At 37.7% G+C, this 20,509-nt stretch overlaps 1 protein-coding gene across 1 annotated transcript in view; it reads left to right on the top strand.

Moving 5' to 3' along the window:
* Positions 1–20,509, top strand: part of Lrrk2 (leucine rich repeat kinase 2) — a 145,941-nt gene that overhangs the window by 62,107 nt on the left and 63,325 nt on the right. Inside the window, exons 20-29 of the mRNA XM_027397850.2 lie at positions 1,589–1,777; positions 4,898–5,016; positions 7,524–7,593; positions 8,055–8,272; positions 11,151–11,401; positions 11,678–11,826; positions 14,387–14,480; positions 16,957–17,143; positions 18,511–18,692; positions 20,125–20,354. Coding sequence (XP_027253651.1) covers positions 1,589–1,777; positions 4,898–5,016; positions 7,524–7,593; positions 8,055–8,272; positions 11,151–11,401; positions 11,678–11,826; positions 14,387–14,480; positions 16,957–17,143; positions 18,511–18,692; positions 20,125–20,354 — 1,689 coding nt within the window. The remainder of the gene's footprint in view (positions 1–1,588; positions 1,778–4,897; positions 5,017–7,523; positions 7,594–8,054; positions 8,273–11,150; positions 11,402–11,677; positions 11,827–14,386; positions 14,481–16,956; positions 17,144–18,510; positions 18,693–20,124; positions 20,355–20,509) is intronic.

Consider the following 20,509-nt stretch of genomic DNA (forward strand, 5'->3'; position numbering starts at 1 on the left):
TTGCAACCTAGGAGAAGCATGCAGCAAACTTAGTGCATTGGTGAATATGCACTAGAGAGGCTCAGACAAGGGGACTGTGAGGCCAGCCCAGGCAGCATAGTATGAACCTGGTCAAGAAAGGATAAAAAACGGTAGGGTATAACAGCGTTTTGAGTTGTGTTGATCGTACATAGGTGAAAATAAAACGCTGTATCAGAAATTAGTTCTACAAATAATGCCTCTCTCTTGACTCTCCTTCCCTTCACCTCCCCTTCCCTCCTTTCCTGTTTCTCTTCTCCAGCCTTCTCTTTTCTTCCCCACCTCCATCTCTATATCCCTTCTTTCGGGAACTCTAAGTAGATAGAGTTGGACATGAACTTGCAGCAAACCAGCTTTTGTCTTCTGCGCTCTGGGATTATAGATGTGAACCCACCTACCCATCTTTGTTTTCTGATTTCTGATGGAGTGGGATTATCACCCTGCATGAGATTTAGTATTTCTTTAATTCTGTGTGAATATCTTACACTGGCAAGTTTTGATATAATTTAAAAAATGTAAATGCCATTTGATTGGAAGATAAAATCATGATTCATTGATAGTCTGTCTAAAGGAAGACTTTGGATTCACAATATACAATTTACAATATTGTCCAGGTTCTAACTGACTGAATCTTCTATTTATTATGTGAGCCATGAAAGTAATATTTAAAGAAGTCTTCTAGCATTTCTGGAGATCAACGGTGACTACCAGCACATTTCTTCTTAGTATAAGATAAATATAAAATATGATGAAAATTTGAGACGAGTATTGTCTTAGGGTTAATATTGCTGTGCCGAAATTCATCAACTTGGGAAGGAACCCAGAGGCAAAAGCTGATGCAGATGGAGGCCATGGAGGGGCACTGCTTACTGGCTTACTTAGCCTGTTTGCTTACAGAAGCCAAGACAATCAGCCCAGAGATGATACCACCCACCATAGGCTGGGTCCTCCTATATGAATAACTAATTAAGAAAATTCTCTACAGGCTTGCCAAATCTTACTGAGAAAATTTCTCAATTTAGGCTTCTTCCTCTCAGATGACGCTAACTCATGTCAAGCTGACATGAAACTAGCCAGCATAAGTGTTAATTTTAAATTTCCATTGTGTGAACCACAAACAAATTTTATTTATTTTTTAGTATCTTTTGAGTTTTGGTAAGCTTTCATGAATATCATGTTATTTAATTTTCCTATAACCCTACGCTGATGCTGCCATCTGCACATTCCAGGTGAGCTGGTTGGTCCTTATAGAGTTTAGGCAACTTTCAAGTGGCATTGCACAGGTCTGTGTCTGGCTAAACAGTCCTGACCCTTCCCTGAATAAAGTAAGTTTCATAATGACTGAAAGTGGCTATTCATACCCAAGCTTCCTATCACAGCAGAACATATGCTAAAACTGGAATGACACAGAGAAGAGTGTCATGGTCCTTGCACAATATACACTATTATTGTGCCAGTAAAGTGATTCGCGGAGGGAAAAACATCTTTAAAAGTTGAGATGTGTCTAATGATCTTGGGTAAGGCAGATTTTAATTATTGATTTCTAAGTTGCCAGTTGGTTTATTTTTAGACACAGGGTCTGTCCTAGCAAGAAAAGTGCTCCGATATCAGATGAAAAATAGTTTGCAAGAAGGAGCGACTTCAGGCAGTGATGGCAACTTTTCCGAAGATGCCCTGGCGAAATTTGGTGAATGGACCTTCATTCCTGACTCTTCTATGGACAGTGTGTTTGGCCACAGTGATGATTTGGATAGTGAAGGTAACTGTTTTAAATGAAGGTTCACTATGGCTCACATCTTTACACTGGCACTGAACCCTCAGAACTCACACTAAAACCTAGTTTAACTCATTTGGGAAAGTGGACAAAAATGGGTTGCTGTTAAAGCAGTGGCTCAAGAAACTGCATCCTGTGCTTCCCTGTGTAAACCAGAGGACTTGGTCACATGGACTCTCACACTGGAGGAGTGGTCCATACCCTGACATCCACTAGGATTTTGTGGCTGTGTCATTTTTCTATCCTTTCTTAAAGTTAATGATGCCAGCCTTTCAGGATTACAGGGAGAAAATCAAGAAAATCTAGGTAAAGGGTCTGGACCACAATAAAGGTTTAAAAAACATCACTATTTTAATAATTCACTTGACATAATTTTTAAAATTGATAAAACAAGATATATGATGATAGGAGATACAATTCAATTTGGTTAAAAATGAGTTAAGGGACTTGTTAAGTTTTACTCATTTTTGCAAATTTTTAGTGTAGAGTGACGGGCTTCATCATAAAAACCTTATGCATCTCTAACATTGTACTTTGCTCGTATTTAACTCCCATTGCCCTCAGTGTCCCCGTCCTCTCTGTCTGGTCCACTCACTCCTGCACATACCCTCTCTCTCATGATTTTCTCCTATATTAATGCAAACATCATAATTTCATTCTTTTCCATGGTTCAATAAAACTCCGTTGTGAGCTTTCCAAAATGAGCTTTTGTGACTCTTTTGTGAATTGTTTTATGTAATATTTCTGTTTTTTCTAATATTAATTCTGCCTATCCATGAGCACAGGAGGTCTTTCTATCTTCTAGTATTGTCTTGCAGTCCCTTGACCAGAACTTAAAATATTTTTTGTAAAAGTCTTTTACCTTCTTAGTGGTGTTTATTCTTAGGCATTTTGTTTTCTTGAAGCTACCGTGACTGGAACTCGTTTGCTCATTTCTTTCCTGTCAAGTCTGTGTGCCTCTGAAAAGCTGCTGATTTAGTATCCATGGTTTTGTTAGAGAGGGAGGTGCTTATTTATTGTAAGAGTTTCCTGATGGAGCATTTAGGGACCTTTTGTCATCTGCAAATAATAATTTGATGTCTTTCTTTCCTATGCAACTAAGGGGCTTTTTAAATTAATATGGTCTCAACCTTTGGGTGAGAATGTTCAAAGTAAAATTCATTTCAATGATTTCTTTTTGTGACTGATTTGAACCTAATGGCATCATATTTACTGAGCATGCTCATTCCATGAAGCTGAATCTCCAGCACATTGGGTATCTTTAAACAAGAAAAATGCCAGAAAGGTAACACAAAAATCACCATCAAGGGACTTTGTTGATTATGTTAGAAAGTATATTGCTAGACCCTTTCCAAACACAGCATGAAGCAATGATGACACGGAATATCCATTACATTGTAGATAGTTAAAATATATATTCCCCTTTAATAACATATTTAATATAACATTGTATCGGTTCTTTTAGACTCCCACCTACTGCAGTTTGATTATATTCAGCCAACTCCTCCCCTAAATCCTTCCAGATCAGCCTCCATCTCCCTACCTCTCCAACTTTGTGTCCTCTTTTTAAAATTTAGTTGACATATTTAATTAATTAATTAATTTACAGGGTGAGTGTGCCACTGTGCATGTATAGAAGTCAGAAGACCAATTGCATGAGTCGTGAGTTCTCTCTCTTTACAGTGTGGCTTCTGGGTATTGAACTCAGGGCTTGCTAGCAGGCATCTTTTTTTTTCCAGATTTTTTTTATTTGAATTAGAAACAAGATTGTTTTACATGACAATCCCATTTCCCTTCTCCCTCCCATCCTCCCCTACCACCACCCCTCAACTAAAACCCTACCTATCACATATCCTTTCTGCTAGCAGGCATCTTTACTCAGCCATTTTTGTCTTTTATTAAAATAATTAATAAAATTATATTATACACTGAGTTAAACTTAAATATTCAACTAGAGAGTTAGTGTTTATATCTTGATAGGTTGAATTTATAATTTACTTTTAGCACCTACAATTCATTCTTCTTCTTTCCAAGCTAAAAAGTAGTAGAATTGAAAATCTTACTTTTTCCACAAGTATTTCCTCAGTGTTTATCCTTGCAAGTATGACTTTTTTGCTTAACTTTTGAAAACTCATAATTTCACGTCATCCTCATTTCTTTCTCATAAAAGAATTATTGCTAATCATAGGTATAGCTCAATGATATGTGCTTGCCTAGAATGCATGAAGCATGAAGATTTGGTCCCCAGTACTGCTAAAAAGCAAAAAGAAATGACTTAAAAACTGATGTGAGCTAACTCCCAATTATGAAGCCCAGATTAATTATATTAAAGATTGTTGAATGTCAAATAATTTAAGGTGTGTTTCCAATATTTAAAGCCAAATTTAAAAATCTATAAGAAAGTATAGAGAAATAAAAAAATTGTTGGCCATACATTTGTGCTTCCTTCCTTTGCTTCCTGTACTCATGCGTACTGTTATATGTGTGACTATTGATTTTCTTGACTTATTCCTCCTGGACCATGAACAACTCCAGCATTGAGTGCCTATCTTTATTGAACACTCAATGTTGAGTCTGCTACAGGTCTACAATCAATATACATGAAGGAAAAATCGGTAGTTGAGTTTTAACTGAAAAGCCAACATTGTTTACTATTTTTATTCTCATGTTCAATGGGAATTAATTGTGAAGTTTCTTGTGTGTGTGTGTGTGTGTGTGTGTGTGTGTGTGTGTGTGTGCATGTATGTATGTTGTATGCATGGGTGTTTTTCCAAGGAGGACAGATGATGCCAGGTATCCTCCTCTTCTGTTGCTCTTTCCCCTGTATCTTGGAAGTAGAATATCTCACTGAGCTTGGAGCTTAGTTTTCCCACTAGGCTGGCAGCCAGTGAGCCCCATCACATTCTCTTGTACCCCACCCCCAAGTCCTGAGTATACACATGTCCTCTGGACCACATGTCTGGTGGCTACTGGTTTTGAAATTCTGTCTGTGTGGAAAGCACTCTTTACTCTGAGCCCATGAAGTTCCTATTAAGTTTCTGTGACCGAGTTATGATGCTAAATTCTTTTTTCTCACTTTATTGTTATTCTTTCATTTCAAACCAGGCAGTGAGAACTCATTTCTCGTGAAAAAGAAGTCAAATTCGATTAGTGTAGGGGAATTTTACAGAGATCCGGTTTTGCAGCATTGCTCACCAAATTCACAGAGGCACTCCAATTCCTTGGTAAGTTACATGGTGTGTATGGTGTTTGTCTTTTGGTCTCTTGATAGATGAACTCCTGCAAAACTAGGTGTGTGATTAAGCAAGGTGTTACCTGATACACAAATGCATACACATGAAAATATATCGGTTTTTAACTTAGATTTGTGCATATGTATTTGTCTTGAGAATTATTTAATTTTTATGTACACCATTTAGTATTTGTTTTCTGGTTTTTTTTTAAATGAGAAGACTCACACATTCCTATGAGATGCTTAATATTGAGAATCACACTATTTTTAGGTTTACTTTGAAAGATTAATGCTAACTTGTGCTTGAATTTTGATCATAATATAGTATTGGACATTAAAAATGTCTTTTTATTATGGAAGTAGCCTCTGATTTTTCTTTATTATATATATTTAAGGCATATACTGTAAAATGATTATTATAAAATAGAGTAAATTAACATGTCTGTTCCACATCATCTACTATACTGCTGACAGTGACCAAACTACAGTAGTCTCCCTTAATCTGAAAGTTTTAAGTGGACACTCTTTTGTTTGAAATATTCTTAAGAATTTTTAAATATATTGTATTTTCAAATTGAAACCTTCTGATATCCACTGTTAGAATTTTATTTTGGTTTATGAAAATGAAAAGCTGGGGAATTAACACAGAAATACTTGTGATCATGGCATATCATACTATATGGTTGCCAGCATTGTTCTCACAAGCATACGGCAGGATGCTACTCACCACAGCCATGCTCCTGTGCATACAACACAGATGTCCTCCTTCTCCAGCTCCTCTAAGTTTGTACCATTGCTTCAGCTGCCTTTCTTTTTCCTTCCTTGCACTCAGGCAACCTCTGTTCCACTCTTTTCTTTTTTATCCTTATTTATTTTCTTCTTTGACAGTTTTATATATGAATATAATGAACTTTCTTGATTTTCACCCTATTGCCTTCTCTCAACTCCCCTCCCCTCCTGCTAAAACTCTTTTTCCTAACAGACCTCCTGCTGCTTTTGTGTCGTGTGTGTGTGTGTGTGTGTGTGTGTGTGTGTGTGTGTGTGTGTGTGTGTGTGTGTCTGTATGTGACCCACTGAGTTTAATTAGGGCTGCATCCACTGAGTTTAATTAGGACTGTATACAGGAACCTGAGTAGGAAGTTACTTATTTACTGGAACATGGACAACCTATCAGTGGCTATTCCACTAAGAGAAGTTACAACGCTTCCTCTAGTTACCTTAATTATCAGTCAGTGGCCCTGCAGGGATGAACAGAGCTTAATGAGCCCTTCCATGATGAAATGTAGGCAGGCCCAGTTTTGTGCATGTCTTGTGTGGTCAACCACAGCATGTTTATAAGTGCAATGGCTGCATCAAATTGAGGTATCCTTTCAGAGAAACTTGTCCATACTCCAATTCCTTTGTTCTTTCTACCCCTCTTCCAAAATGTTCCCCGAGTCTTGGAGAAGTGATGCAGATACCCAATTTAAGGTAGGGCACTCAACCATCTCATATTCTCAGCACTTTGTTGTAAGTCTCTGATTAGTCACTACCTGCTACAAAAAGAAGCTCAACAGGTAAAGGGACTTGGTGTACCCACCTGTTGACAGCAACTCCTAGGACTCAAACAAAGATAGAAGGAGAGAGCCAACCCCACTCAGCTTTTCGTTCCGAAAACACATGCTAGGGCACATATATCACATATATCACATATATCACATATATCACATATATCACATATATCACATATATATCACATATATCACATATATCACATATATCACACAAAATTAATAAAATAGAAAAACAAGGTTGTCTGAAGACAGCTGAGATATCTATGGATATAAACACATCTATTATTTATGTCGATAAAATCAGCCATTTGAGGTCCTCCTAAGTAATTTGATCAGTGTATAATATATATGTAACATCATATTGTTATATACATGATACATATGTATCATCATGCATGTATTTTTAATAATGTATCAATTGAAAACAAAATTAAATAAAAACCAAGTTATTTTGTTTAGATGTGAAGATAAATACAGTAAGTGATTATACCCAAATATGATTAATTAAGTCACAGTGTTTGCATTTGGCAGTTGTGTTATGGTACTTAGTTGTAAAAGTTACTTCAGTTGGTTGATGGGACTTTGTAAAAGATTTCACCTCAACTTCTGCATTTCAGTTTCCTTATACTTAAAATGACAGGGTTTGGTAACACTTCAAGTCCTAGTACTCAGAAAACCAAGGCCAATCTGGATCATAGAGTATGATCCTTCTATAAGTCCATAAAACAGAGGGGAAAGGGTCAATACTGAGGCCATTTGAGCAGTACAATTAAGACTTTTCTTTTACCTTCATCTTTGAGCTCTCTCTTCTTGCCTATTTCTTTGCCCAACAATTGTGAACTCCATTTATTCTACTTACATTTCTTGTCTGTTTCTATAAAAAATGTTCTGTTCTCAAAATCAACAAAAATGATAGTAATTTTATTTGTCATTGCTTATTCAATAGGGTCCTATTTTTGATCATGAAGATTTACTGAGAAGAAAAAGAAAAATACTGCCTTCAGATGAGTCAGTCAGTAAGTATTGGGAAATAATTCCAGCTAAGTAGATATCTGGGGCAGAATGTGTTGTTTTGTTTAATTTGCTTTGATTATTTAAATTTCTTGCTGCCTATTTGAACTCACACAACTTTCATATGTGTTTGCCTAATGATCACAGAGGCTACAGAAAGATTAGCATTCTGTCAATCTGAAGACTTATTTTTTATAACTAGTATCAGCTCACATATTTTATGGGCTTTCTGAAATCGGAATTATATTTCCTCCAATCTCATTCTTCATTTTCTTCTGCAGGTGTTTTGTTTTCACACTGCCAGGTTAAACAATTTTGTTTGCTCTCCATTTTTGTCTCTAGAATACACACACCATAGTTTGGTTTTCTTACAGAGCCTCCTGACATGCAGAGGCACTCAGCCCACTTTCCCCAGGTGAACTCACTTGTGTGCTTTTATGTCCATCCTTTATCCTTTTGAAAAAAGGGTCATCGAAGCTTCAGTCCCATATGAGGCATTCAGATAGCTCTTCTTCCCTGGTTTCGGAGAGAGAATACATCACATCATTAGACCTTTCTGCCAATGAACTGAAAGATATTGATGCCCTGAGCCAGAGGTGCTGCCTCAGTGGCCACCTGGAACATCTCACCAAGCTGGAACTTCACCAGAATGCACTCACCAGCTTCCCTCAGCAGCTGTGCGAGGTAAAGTCCCTTTGCCTTGTAATTCCCAAGACCCTGCAGGGCACTGCCTGGCCATCCATTTTGCATGGTTAAGTGCATCTGCTTAAACACATTCATAATAACCTCCTAGTACCTGAAATGTGCCTGTGTTGCTTTAAGGGAAGATATTAAAAACTTCCTCTTAGAGAGGTTTTACCAAGAGCAAGCTCAGGTTTGAATTCTCTGTCTCTCTCACTCTGTCTTCTGTAGTCTCCCTCACAAGGAAAATTTACTCTGTATTTATTGAACAACACAGAAAGTGTCGCATGGGGAAAGGTATGGGGGATACTTTTTAAAAATCCTTAAGAGTTTTACAAGGAATGAATCTTTATTGACTCCAGTTGACATCACTTACACAGATAGCAAATGGCACTGCAGACTTATCAACCCATAGCCATCAGCTTCCAACTTTTACTATAGAGGTAGTTGTTTGTTTTATAAGGTTGATTTTAATGTATTTCCCATCACTGGCATTCATTACCATAATATACATATACACATACATTATTCTTGGGTCAGGGCTATTTTCTTGGGAAATCTGAGGCAAGTAAGGTTGGTTGCTATACTGTTCTTTTAAAGCAGTGGCTACCAAACCTGGGGGCCATGATCTTTAGGGAGTCAGATGACCCTTTCATAGGGGTTGCATATCAGATATCCTGCATATCAGATATTTATTTACATTATGATTCATAAGATTAGTAAAATTATAGCTGTGAAATAGCAATGGAAATAATTTTATGGTTGGGGATCACCATAACATGAGGAACTGTATTAGAGGGCTGCAGCATTAGGAAGGTGGAAAACTGTCATAAGGGCAGGTTACACACAAACAGGGTGAATAGACAGTAGGATAGCAATCTTTAGTGTTAAGTGACCTCAAGGTATATTATTAACTCTGGCTGTGAGGTCCAGCAAAAGTTCCATTCTCTTGTAATTTAAGAGATATTTTCATAATCCTGTATCAGCATGGTTAAGTCTGTCTTTTAGGTTTGGAACAAAAATTCCCACATTATTGCAGGTTTCACATAAATATCTAAATACCCTTTCAGAAATGGTTGCACACTTTAATATAAATTACCCCCAGGAGAGTCATTTCTGATAGATTTAACCATGCAAGTTGGATGACATTGCAGTAGCCTTGATTCTATCTTGCTCTTCAAAGAAGTAATTTCTAAAAATAAGCTGAATGAGAAGCCCCTACTTTATATTTGTGAACCTGTCTTTGCTGTCCCTTATGGAGTTTTTCTTTCTTTAACTTATAGTTGGAAATTACCAATATGGAGCCAAGTAGAAATATAATGGTATTTAATAGGGAAAAGCATTACTTACAGAGTGACCTAGCCAGCCAGCATGGCAGCAGTCTGTACAGCAAGCCAAAAAGGTGAAACTGAAAGTGCCCAGCCACCTGACTCTCTCCTCTATGTCACCCTGACCACACCCTCATAGGCATGATCAGGCAGACCTGTAGCCAGCCCCTAAGAATTCGTGGCTACAGGTTCCCCAACAATCCCCCTTTTAGTCTAAAAGAGGATTAAAACTTAACAGTGTAAAGTATCCAAAATTAACAATCATAAAGGTGAAATACAACAATCTGCTTATGTCACATCTTAACTATCTATTTTAACTAAACCTTAAAGTCATCTGAAAGAGGTGCCCAAACCTGAACATCTCCTTCCAATCCCAACCATAAACAATAGGAAGCTGTCCCTAACTAGGTATATACACTATCCTAAATGACAACAATGGGGAATGGGGGCGCAGCATCTTTCAAGTTACTTCCTGCTGAAATGGGATGATGATAGCCTTGTGGGGTCCTGTAGGAAGAAAATGTTAGTATAGTGAAAGTCTTAAATGGATTATATCCAGTCCATGTTAGATGGGATTCACTTGATTGAAGATCTCGCTTGAAATCCTCAACTTGATTGAAGTCAGTACCCAAACCTCCACACTGTGTCCTATGGGCTGAAGATGGATGCTCCAACGTTACAGAGGAACTTTGGATGACTGTCCTGGTAGCAAGATGTCTCTGTCAATTCTAGAGTTTATATATTATCCTTTTGTGGTCTTTGATAGAGTTGAAGACAGATAGTTATGGTTATACTTTTCTTTAGTTATTATAAAAGATAAGTTATCCTTCTTTTTATTTAGACAGAAAAGAAGAAGATGATGGGGAATGTACTGTGTATGTTTATCTTATTGATTGTTAAATAAAGTTCTGTTTGGCCAATGAAACAGCAAGATAGGCAGGACTAGGAGTCAAAGAGGATTCTGGAAAATGTAGTAGAAAAGTGGTGATCCAGGCAGGAAGTGACATAGCAAGGAGACTCATATTTAACCAAGGAGAAATAGGAAGTGGCCCCCTTTCCCCTTCGGCTCCTCCAGCGGCAGGATGTGAGCCACCAGCAAGAGAGGACGCCAGCGAAAAGCATCCTCTATAAAGATAAGTCTTAAAACATATGTAGATTTATGATAATTAAGACTGAGCTAGCAGATGAGATCTTCTAGAAGCTAGCAGATCTAGAAGCAATGCTAGACATTGGCCAAGCAGCTTTGTACTTATTATGTCTCTGTATTATTTTGTCCATCCACGCGGCGGGCAGAACTCGGCTGCTGGCAGAGACTGCCCACGTGGCAGTGAGGCTCAGGCAGCTTGGTCGGAAAGATTTATCGTAACATTAACTCATGCTACAGCAGGGATTGTTGGCCTAGTCAGTATACTGAAGTTACATTGAGGATTGTGGTTTTAATTTTTAAGAACAAAACCCAATGATGCTAGTTAGTCAGGGTATGAAAAGGAAAAATAGTGCTGAAGTTATTTCTCCACCATTCAGTTTGAAATATTTGAATTTTATCTTCTCAGACTCTGAAGTGTTTGACACATTTGGATTTGCACAGCAACAAATTCACCTCATTTCCCTCCTTCTTGTTGAAAATGACATGCATCACCAACCTAGATGCCTCTCGAAATGACATTGGACCAACAGTTGTTTTTGACCCCCTGGTGATGTGTCCCAGCCTCAAACACCTTAACCTGTCATACAACCAGCTCTCTTCCATCCCGGAGAACCTCGCCCAAGTGGCAGAGAAACTGGAACAGCTCCTACTGGAAGGGTAAGAACTCACTCAATAAGACAACACACTTACATCCCACTGAACAAGCATGGGCAAGAAAACATGGTGATATTTCTACAGCAATGAGTTTAAAGGGAACGTGGCAAAGGTGGAGGCAATTGGTAATTCAGGCAATTTTGCTGGTTGGAATCTTCACAGTTAACTCTGAGGCTTAAATATGCCTTAAAGCTGTACTTGGGGGGTGAATTGGTTTCATTACCTTTATATTATACAAGCATTCACATTTTAATCCTCAGTTTTGTGTTTTACAACTAGAAATAAAATATCTGGGATTTGTTCTCCCTTGAGCCTGAAGGAACTGAAGATTTTAAATCTTAGTAAAAACCACATTCTGTCCCTACCTGAAGACTTCCTTGAGGCTTGTCCAAAAGTGGAAAGTTTCAGTGCCCGAATGAATTCTCTTGGTAAGTATGGTGTGCTGACTTCATCCTTACCAGGCCTTCAAGGAAGAGGCACATAGATGTGTTTTAGAAGGGAAGTTACTGGTGGTATTTCAGTTAAAATGTGCCGCAGTTCTACAAAACACATTGGCAGACTGATGATGAACTGAGCCATCAAGCCAGGGAAAAGCATGGAGAAAAGGATGTAGATGCATGCTTCAGCGAAGGAATGTCACACTAGCTTGATTCCACTTATAAAACAGCCTGAAGAAGGGAAAAGTATGGTGCCAGTAAAAAGTGCCATAATTATCATGGGCTAGAGAAGAGAAAGGGAAGAATACATGGTGCCTATATGACAGCAATGATGGACAGATGCCATGTTTGTCAGAACACAGGGAATGAATGACCTTAAACTAAACCGTGAATGGTGACACTGCTGTGTCAGTACTGGCCCCTGTTACAGCTGAACTAACACTGACTTGATAGTTGAGAAAAGCTGTGTGGGGAGGCAGGATGGGGAACAGGAACTGGGTCCTCTTCACCCTCATTATCTGTAAAACTAAAGCTGTGTAAAGTTTTGTTTTCAAAGATGTCTATAGTTTAAAAACATTAGCATATTACTATTATCATAGGAAAAACTACAGTCACATGGCTTGCAAATAATAATCACACTTTTGTTCATTTTTCATTTCCATGGCTGTCTTCATGCAGAAAAAAATCTTAATCCTGTTTCATGGCAGAATAGATTTTTAAATATAATTGAATCATTTATTTCCCCATCTTTCTCCTTCCTCCAACACCTCCCACTTTCTCTAAAATTCATAGCCTTCTTATTCTTAAGTTATTTTATTACCATAAATACACTAAGAAATGTATAAATGCAACCCTCTGAATCTTTTTTGTGTTTCTTGTATAAAATGTATGTTTTTAGGACTGACCACTTGGTATTGGGTAGCTAGTTAAGAAGGATTACTATCCCTGTCTCAGTGGTTGTTAATTTATTGTAGCTCTTCATATGTGGGTGAAATTTCTCTCATCCATGTTGGAATGTTAACTGGTTTTAGAATTGTTCAGGTGCTGTTCAGGCAGCCATGTTGTTGAGATTTCATGGGTATGGCTCCTCAACTGTTTCTGGAAGACACAATTCTGCAGCAGAGTTCCTGGACCTCTGGCCCTTATGATCTCTCTCTCTGCCTTTGCTTCTGAGGTATTCCCTGAGCCTTAAGCACAGGGGTTGTGTTGTAGATGCATCAATGGGACTAGGTAGTCGTGTTCAATGTTTAATCTGTATTTTACCTAGTTGTGAATTTCTGTGATGACCCCTGTCTCAAGAGAAAAGAATCCTCTTTGATGAGAGGTGAGAGCTGTACCTATCTGTGGGTATAAGGATACGTGTATAGAAAGCAGTTAGGGATTATACTGGTTTAGGAAAATCCTCTAAGATCCGTAAGTCCAGTTGTCTCATTTGATTGACTAGGTTTATAGGACCAGGCTTGATTTTCCTTCTGTTGAACAGATCCTATGTCCAATTAGACAGCTTGCAGTTACCATCAAGATGTCTGTGCCATTATTAAACATTTATCGATAGCTTGCCATGTTGTTCATTTTTGTTTGTAGGCATCACAGCTAGATAGTACTATTATTCCTCCCTTGACTGACTGCATTTTACCTTCTGCTGCTATGAAAGCTAGTTCTTAAGGACAGCGCTTTCGTGTCAGATCCAGCTGGAATCCTTCAAGTCCTGTGTCCAAAGTACTTGATGTCTTCAGTATCAGGAAGGCAACAGTGACAGCCTATATTTGTTTGGGAGTCTCCTGGACTATACCAACCAACAACTTGAGAGGGGTTTCTCACTTCTGAGGTTCGATAGTCCATGGCTCTTAGGGGAGGTATTATCATCCTATGTGGAATTACTTCATTTAAATATCCTCTCCCTATCCATATTGTTCAAGATCATAGATACAGACCTAATTTCATTCTTCTACATGTAGACATCCTGTTTTCCAACCACCACTTGTTGAAGATGCTCTCTTTTATCCAGTGTGAATTTTGGGCATTTTCATCAAATATTAGATGGCAGTGGTTATGTGCACTCACAGTTGGGTTTTCTGTTTTGTTCCATTGAGCTACATGTCTGTTTTTGTGCCAGGACAATGCAGTTTTTAGTACTATAACTGTGTCATATGTTTTATCTAGAATGGTAACCCCCCCTTGCATTTCCCCTATTGATTTAGCTATCTGGAGTTATTTATGGTTATATATGAATGGTAGGGTTTTGGTTTTTGTTTTGTTTTCTATTTCTGTAAAGAATGCTGCAGGGATCTTGATTGGTATTGCATTGAATCTGCAATTGCTTTTGGTAGGATGGTCATTGTAGCAATAAATAATTCTGCCAATTTATGAACATAGGCAGTTTTATCTTATTATTTAGTGGAGTACTATTATGAAGTAAAATTGTTTTATGCAGTTAGTACAAAATGTGACGTGCACAAATGATATGTTACTGGCAACTGCTCTTACTGAATTTATCAGAAATCTAGTTAAGATGATTGTAAACATCCATTATATTGTTTTATTTCCTTAGCTGCGATGCCTGCCTTACCTTTTTCCATAACAAGCCTAAAATTATCTCAAAATGGTTTCACATGCATTCCAGAAGCAATTTTCATTCTTCCGCAGTAAGTTCATTGTTATTTACTTCTGAAGCTGAATGAGTTGTGGCATAACTTTTAGAAGTAAAGCAATGATTTGAAATGAGCACATATATCATGCATTTATAAACCTACTTCAGTGTTTTATTTTTTATATGAGGGTTTGATTTTTACTAGAGAAAAGATCCATCTCTTCAACCTTTGCAGTAACTTACACATGCTTTGTGTAGGAAAAACAAGAATAATTAACTGCAGCGTCCTATATCTAAATAAGATGACATGGGATGAATGTTTGTCAGATGAATGTTAGTTTCTTTCAGGTTTTAGCTGCTCACAGGGGTTTATTTGTTGCCTGAACCTTGAAATTTCATTCACTTCAGTGACATTTTCTGTGAATATTTGGAGAATATATATAGTTCCACATCTGGACAGGGTCAAGTGGCTGGGGTTTGGGGACTTGTTAATTTCATTGAAGACCCAAACTTCAGCATTAATTCAGTTCCTAGTATGTTGTCATTTTAAGAACTAGTTTATTCATGGATTATAAAACAATCATAGATTTATGAACATCATAGGCAAATAGCAACCACAGAGCTATGCCAGATAAACATAAACTCATTAGCGTAAATCTAACTTTTCAAAACCCTACTCTGTGTTTTAATTGTGCTACATGAACCTCCTCTTTGGTCTTCCTAATCATCTTATTAGGTAACTTCTGCTGTCATTTCCATTTTTAAATTTCACTAGAGAGATTAAGTATCTTCCCAAAGTCATAATTCATCTGTGTTGGTGGCCTCAACTTCACACTCCCAATTCTTAGATATTGGCTTCAATTAAATAAACATGGTCTTATGTTTTAAACATATTTCTGAAAATATATAAAGGCCAATTATGTAAGATCATTTACTAGGAAACAAAGTGGCATCAAGATGATGTCTTCTCAGAGGAGTAAACGTGTAAACCAGCTCCTGATGTCTTCAACACCATCTGCAGGCACACATCTCCACCTTTGTGCTCCTGTTTTAAATCTTCTCTTGTTTGGACAAGCTAGAGTCCTGGTTGGAGCCAAAGAAATACTACTTTGGGAGATCATAGTATTTCTTGCTTGTCTGAAATGCATTTCCAGTTAGACTGATATATGTAATCTCTAACATAGCCAGATTCTTCTTTCAATTTTCATGAACATTTCTATGGTAACTAGAACAATATATAGTACATTTTAAAGAAGAACACAACACTTTTTTAAAAAAATACAAACTCTTGTTAAGGAGATGTTGCTGCTGTGTTAGCTGAAGATTAATTTATTAAGCTTCAATACACTGAGTGGGAGGGATCAGTGTGTGTATGAAAGCCCACCCTATTTGCTGACCATCTTTATTATCTCCACACACATGTACTCATGAGAAGTAAGGTTTTCTGAAAACTGAGAAGCACTGATTAATGAGAGCAAGCAGGTTGCATGGCAGACTTATCCTAACTTTGTCTCATATTCACTGAGACTAGCTGGTAGAAGGGCATACCCACAGCTCTAGTGATTAACCTGGAGCAGCCCTGTAGAAACCACTCAATGATGAGTGAAAGCCATCCCTAGAAGGCTATCGGGGAATGCACAATTATAAACCCTGAGAGGAGACAGGATCTCAATGACCATTTGTATACTTGTTAGTCATAATTTCTCATGCCCCATGAGCATTTGTGAAACACGTATCTTTTCCTCATTTTGAGAGAGATAGTTGTATGGTCTAAAGGGAAATTGGACCTCAATTTTTCCTTTCTTCAAAAACGAGCTTTAACGAACATATATAAATTGTAAATATGGGTACCATATGATGCTTTGATGAATGAATGAATATCATGTGATATTCAAGGGTTAATATATTTGTCTCTGCAAGTATTTTTTTTTCTTTTTGGCAAAGCTACCCAAAATCCATTCTTACGATCACGTTGCTACCACATTTTCGTCAAATCAGACAAAGTAACCAACTTTGTTTCTAAGAATCCTGTGGTCATATATTGCTTATGATCTAATAAAGCTTGCTGAAGATTAGAATGGCTAACCACAACCATAGAAGCCAGGCAGTGGTGGCACACACCTTTAATCCCAGCACTAGAGAGGAACATAAGACAGGATCTCATGGTCTAATGTAGGATTCAGTCTCCAGTCATGTTGAGGACAGGATCGCCTATCTTGGTAGAGGTAAGAACTCTCTAGTGGCTTAGCTGCTTTGATTTTCTGATCTTCAGCTTGAACCTCAATATCTGTCTCTTGGTTTTTTATTATTCGTACTACATAATCCTTATTCACTTATACCTCCACTCTAGAGAAAAATGCATTTTCTTTTAAGCACTGTATGAAATACAAGCTCAAGTTCATGCTTATATGTTGGTGGTGTAGCTTTAAAATCATTTTCTAACTCTCAGTCTGGTAAAATTCTTGGGGACGTTACTTTGTGTCCTATGAGTACCTCCACTTTGCTTACAAAGGGACACCATGTCATTCCAGCTTGCGGTCCTTGGACATGAGCCACAACAACATCCAGTGTCTGCCAGGGCCTGCACACTGGAAGTCTCTGAACTTAAGGGAGCTCTTCTTTAGCCATAACCACATCAGCACCTTGGACTTGAGTGAAAAGCCACACGTGTGGTCAAGAGTAGAGAAACTGCATCTCTCTCACAATAAACTGAAAGAGGTAAGAGGTCATTTTTCTTTTAAGTTACCAGATACTTGGCAGCAGATTTTAGCTGGTGTTATCACAGCTATTTTCAAATTGGTTGATATTTCTTGCTTTGTAAATGAAATGTGATTCTTCTCTGTGCTAAGTGGGTGTACTTAAAGCTCAATAAACCCCCAGATACTCTTGTTTGATATCTTGAAAGAATTGTTACACGTGAGCGTGCATACCTAATTTTGGATATGTGGTGCTGTAACAGGGTCATTGTCTGTGACCTCTGATCTTTCACAGAGCCTAACATACTCTAAGTCTCTCATTTTCATTGGATGACAACTGGACTGTGTTATCCCTGTTTCTTTCCTCCATGCTTAGACCTTTTCAGTCTTCCTCTGGATGACCCCTCACCTAAATGAGTCAGCCTCCCTTTCCTTACACACAGAAGGAAAATATTTTCTTGTCAAGTTCAAGTTCTTGACCATTTAAAAAGCTACTTAAGGTCTGATACTTTTATGTATCAGAATTACTGGATATTTTTGGTACCTATCCCTTTTTCCATCAAATGAATGTTTTCTATTATAAGTATACTATAGTTGGCTTGAAACCTTTTAATATGGTCTTAGAATTATAATGCTTACCTAGCATACACAAGGTTCAATAACCCCAACTGAGAAAAAATACAATAGAAAATTAAACCACTTTGGTTAGGTTGGCACCTGAAGTGTAAGTATTTAGTAGTTTGTAATGATTATATATTTCTGGTTTACTTTAAAGAACATAGGCAATGTGAGAAAACAGAATAGAACCACAAATAACAGATTTTGATAAATACAAATGACTCATTTTTTCAGTATTGTATTCAATGAGGTTTGTTTTTAAGGGTGATTTAGTTTTTAAAATTATAGACAGAACTAGCTAGGTGGTTCAGTATGTCTAACTGCCATGTCTGGTAACCTAAGGTTCCTCCCAGGTCTCACATGGTAGAAAGAGTGAAGCAGCTTCTGCATGTCACACACACACACACACACACACAACACACACACACACACACACACACACACACACACACACACGTACACTTGTACCCCCAAAAAATATAATAAAGTGGTGGTAAATACACACACACACACACACACACACACACACACACACACACACACACACACACACACATATATATATATATATATATATATATTGTTCTTGTTTTAAAGCATGCATACTGCAAACTAATGGCAAGGTTTAGGAAAATGTTTAACCTTGTGTTAAGAGTGTACAAGGTGCCTGTGGGATCCAAGAGCATTTCTTGTTCACTATCGTTTTGTGTCCCGGCTGTGCACACTGGTTCCCCCTGACCAACAGGTTTTATCCTTTTCTATTTCCTTAAGATTCCTCCTGAAATTGGCTGCCTTGAAAATCTGACATCTCTTGATGTCAGTTACAACTTGGACCTGAGGTCCTTTCCGAACGAAATGGGAAAATTAAGCAAAATATGGGATCTTCCTCTGGATGGACTGCATCTGAATTTAGACTTTAAGCACATAGGCTGCAAAGCCAAAGACATCATAAGGTCAGATGACTTTATTCCCTTTGCTCTTGGTCAAATTTGTTTCACCTTTCCCATGATATCTTGCAGTTACACTTTAAGGACAATGACTAGTACTATTTACATGTATGTTCCATGTGTTTTTCATTCAATGAATGAGTTTATATGCAGTCACTGCAAAGGTCTTTGTAATTCTTTGTATCCAGGGAATGGTCCAATGCCTTCTCTTCCTCATCACCCAGAGATTGATGTCAGGTGCCTTTTGCCATCACCCTCCACCCTTGATTACCATCAAACTTGGTCATGCTTTACTTTATTTGCTGAGGCAGGGTCTCTTCTGAGACTGGATCTAGCTGGTTTTCTCTGGAGGTTTCCTGTCTCTGTATCCTGGAGACTGGAATTATAGGCAGACTGGCATGGCTAGCCTGACTTTTGAGTGGGTACCAGACTCCTTATTCTGGTTCTCCCAGAGACCTACCCACTGAGCATTTATGCCATCCCTAATGTTTCCTTCTGATCATATCATCAAGGGACCATCCAGATGCCCACTGTTGATATGGATTAGTCAGTATTCATTAAAGTTCTGTTCTGACACGTTTTGGAGTTTGGTGTCTAATTAAAACAGAGGTCATGGATTTGAAAGAGAGCAAGGAGGGCTGTATGGGAGATGTATAAAATTCCATTATATTACAATTTCAAAAATAATCTAAAATGTAGCAATAAATAGCATGGTTTCAAATGTATTTTTCTATAGGCATATTATTTTCAAAAAAACCTTATGTCTATAAAACTTAAGTGTGGTTTTTCTTGAGCATGTAGCACTTCAAATTAATTTCAATTAATTTTGTATTAAGTTTATGTAGAATAACAATGTTGATGTCTTTGATAGTATAACAGCTTATATAGACAAAGGAACAAATAAATACCTTTTATTCTTATATCCACAACTAATGCAAATATATCTATTACACATGGCATATATAAGCATCCATTTTGTATTATGTTTATACAATATATGAACATATATATTATATATATGCACATATTACATAGCCAAGGTGGCCTCATTATCAAACTTTCATTAAGACAGGCTTTCATATGTATACTTCTATGCCATTAGAATTTTCAAATTTTATAATAGTTAAGACTTTGCTTGTTCTGTTTAAACAAGCTCCCAAATATACATTTGTACATGTGTGTATGTACATACAGCATTTAGTAGGTATTGCAAATGGGTTTTGGCATTTTGGTTATCTCTGGGATAACACGTCTCTGCAATCACTGAAAGAATACATGCACTGATAGCATGCCAGAAGGCATATGCCTTGTTGGTTCTATGACCTTTATGTTTTGCATACTTATGTTTATGCATTCACTTTGGAATAACTGAGGCAGGGCCCAGTTCCAGCACATTGCTAGGCATGCTGTTCCATTGCTTCTGTCCTTACAACACCAGGTTCCTCCAACAACGGCTAAAAAAGGCAGTGCCCTACAACAGAATGAAGCTTATGATTGTGGGAAATACTGGGAGTGGTAAAACCACTCTACTGCAGCAACTCATGAAAGTGAAGAAATCAGATCTTGGCTTGCAGAGTGCCACGGTTGGTATAGATGTCAGAGACTGGCCTATCCAAATACGAGGCAAAAGGAAGAAGGACCTTGTTCTAAATGTGTGGGATTTTGCAGGTAATAATGGCTTTCCTTGGTCTTTTCATTTTGAGTAGGAATTTTAAAACTGAGTTTCCTGATCCAATAGAAAAAGAACTGGCAGATCCTAAGAGATTACCCCAAGCCCATTAGCTACCAATTTTTCCCTTGTCACCAGAATGGACATTGCACAG

This window comes from Cricetulus griseus, chromosome 2 (genome assembly GCF_003668045.3).
Source record: "Cricetulus griseus strain 17A/GY chromosome 2, alternate assembly CriGri-PICRH-1.0, whole genome shotgun sequence".
In the NCBI taxonomy this organism is placed as follows: domain Eukaryota; kingdom Metazoa; phylum Chordata; class Mammalia; order Rodentia; family Cricetidae; genus Cricetulus; species Cricetulus griseus.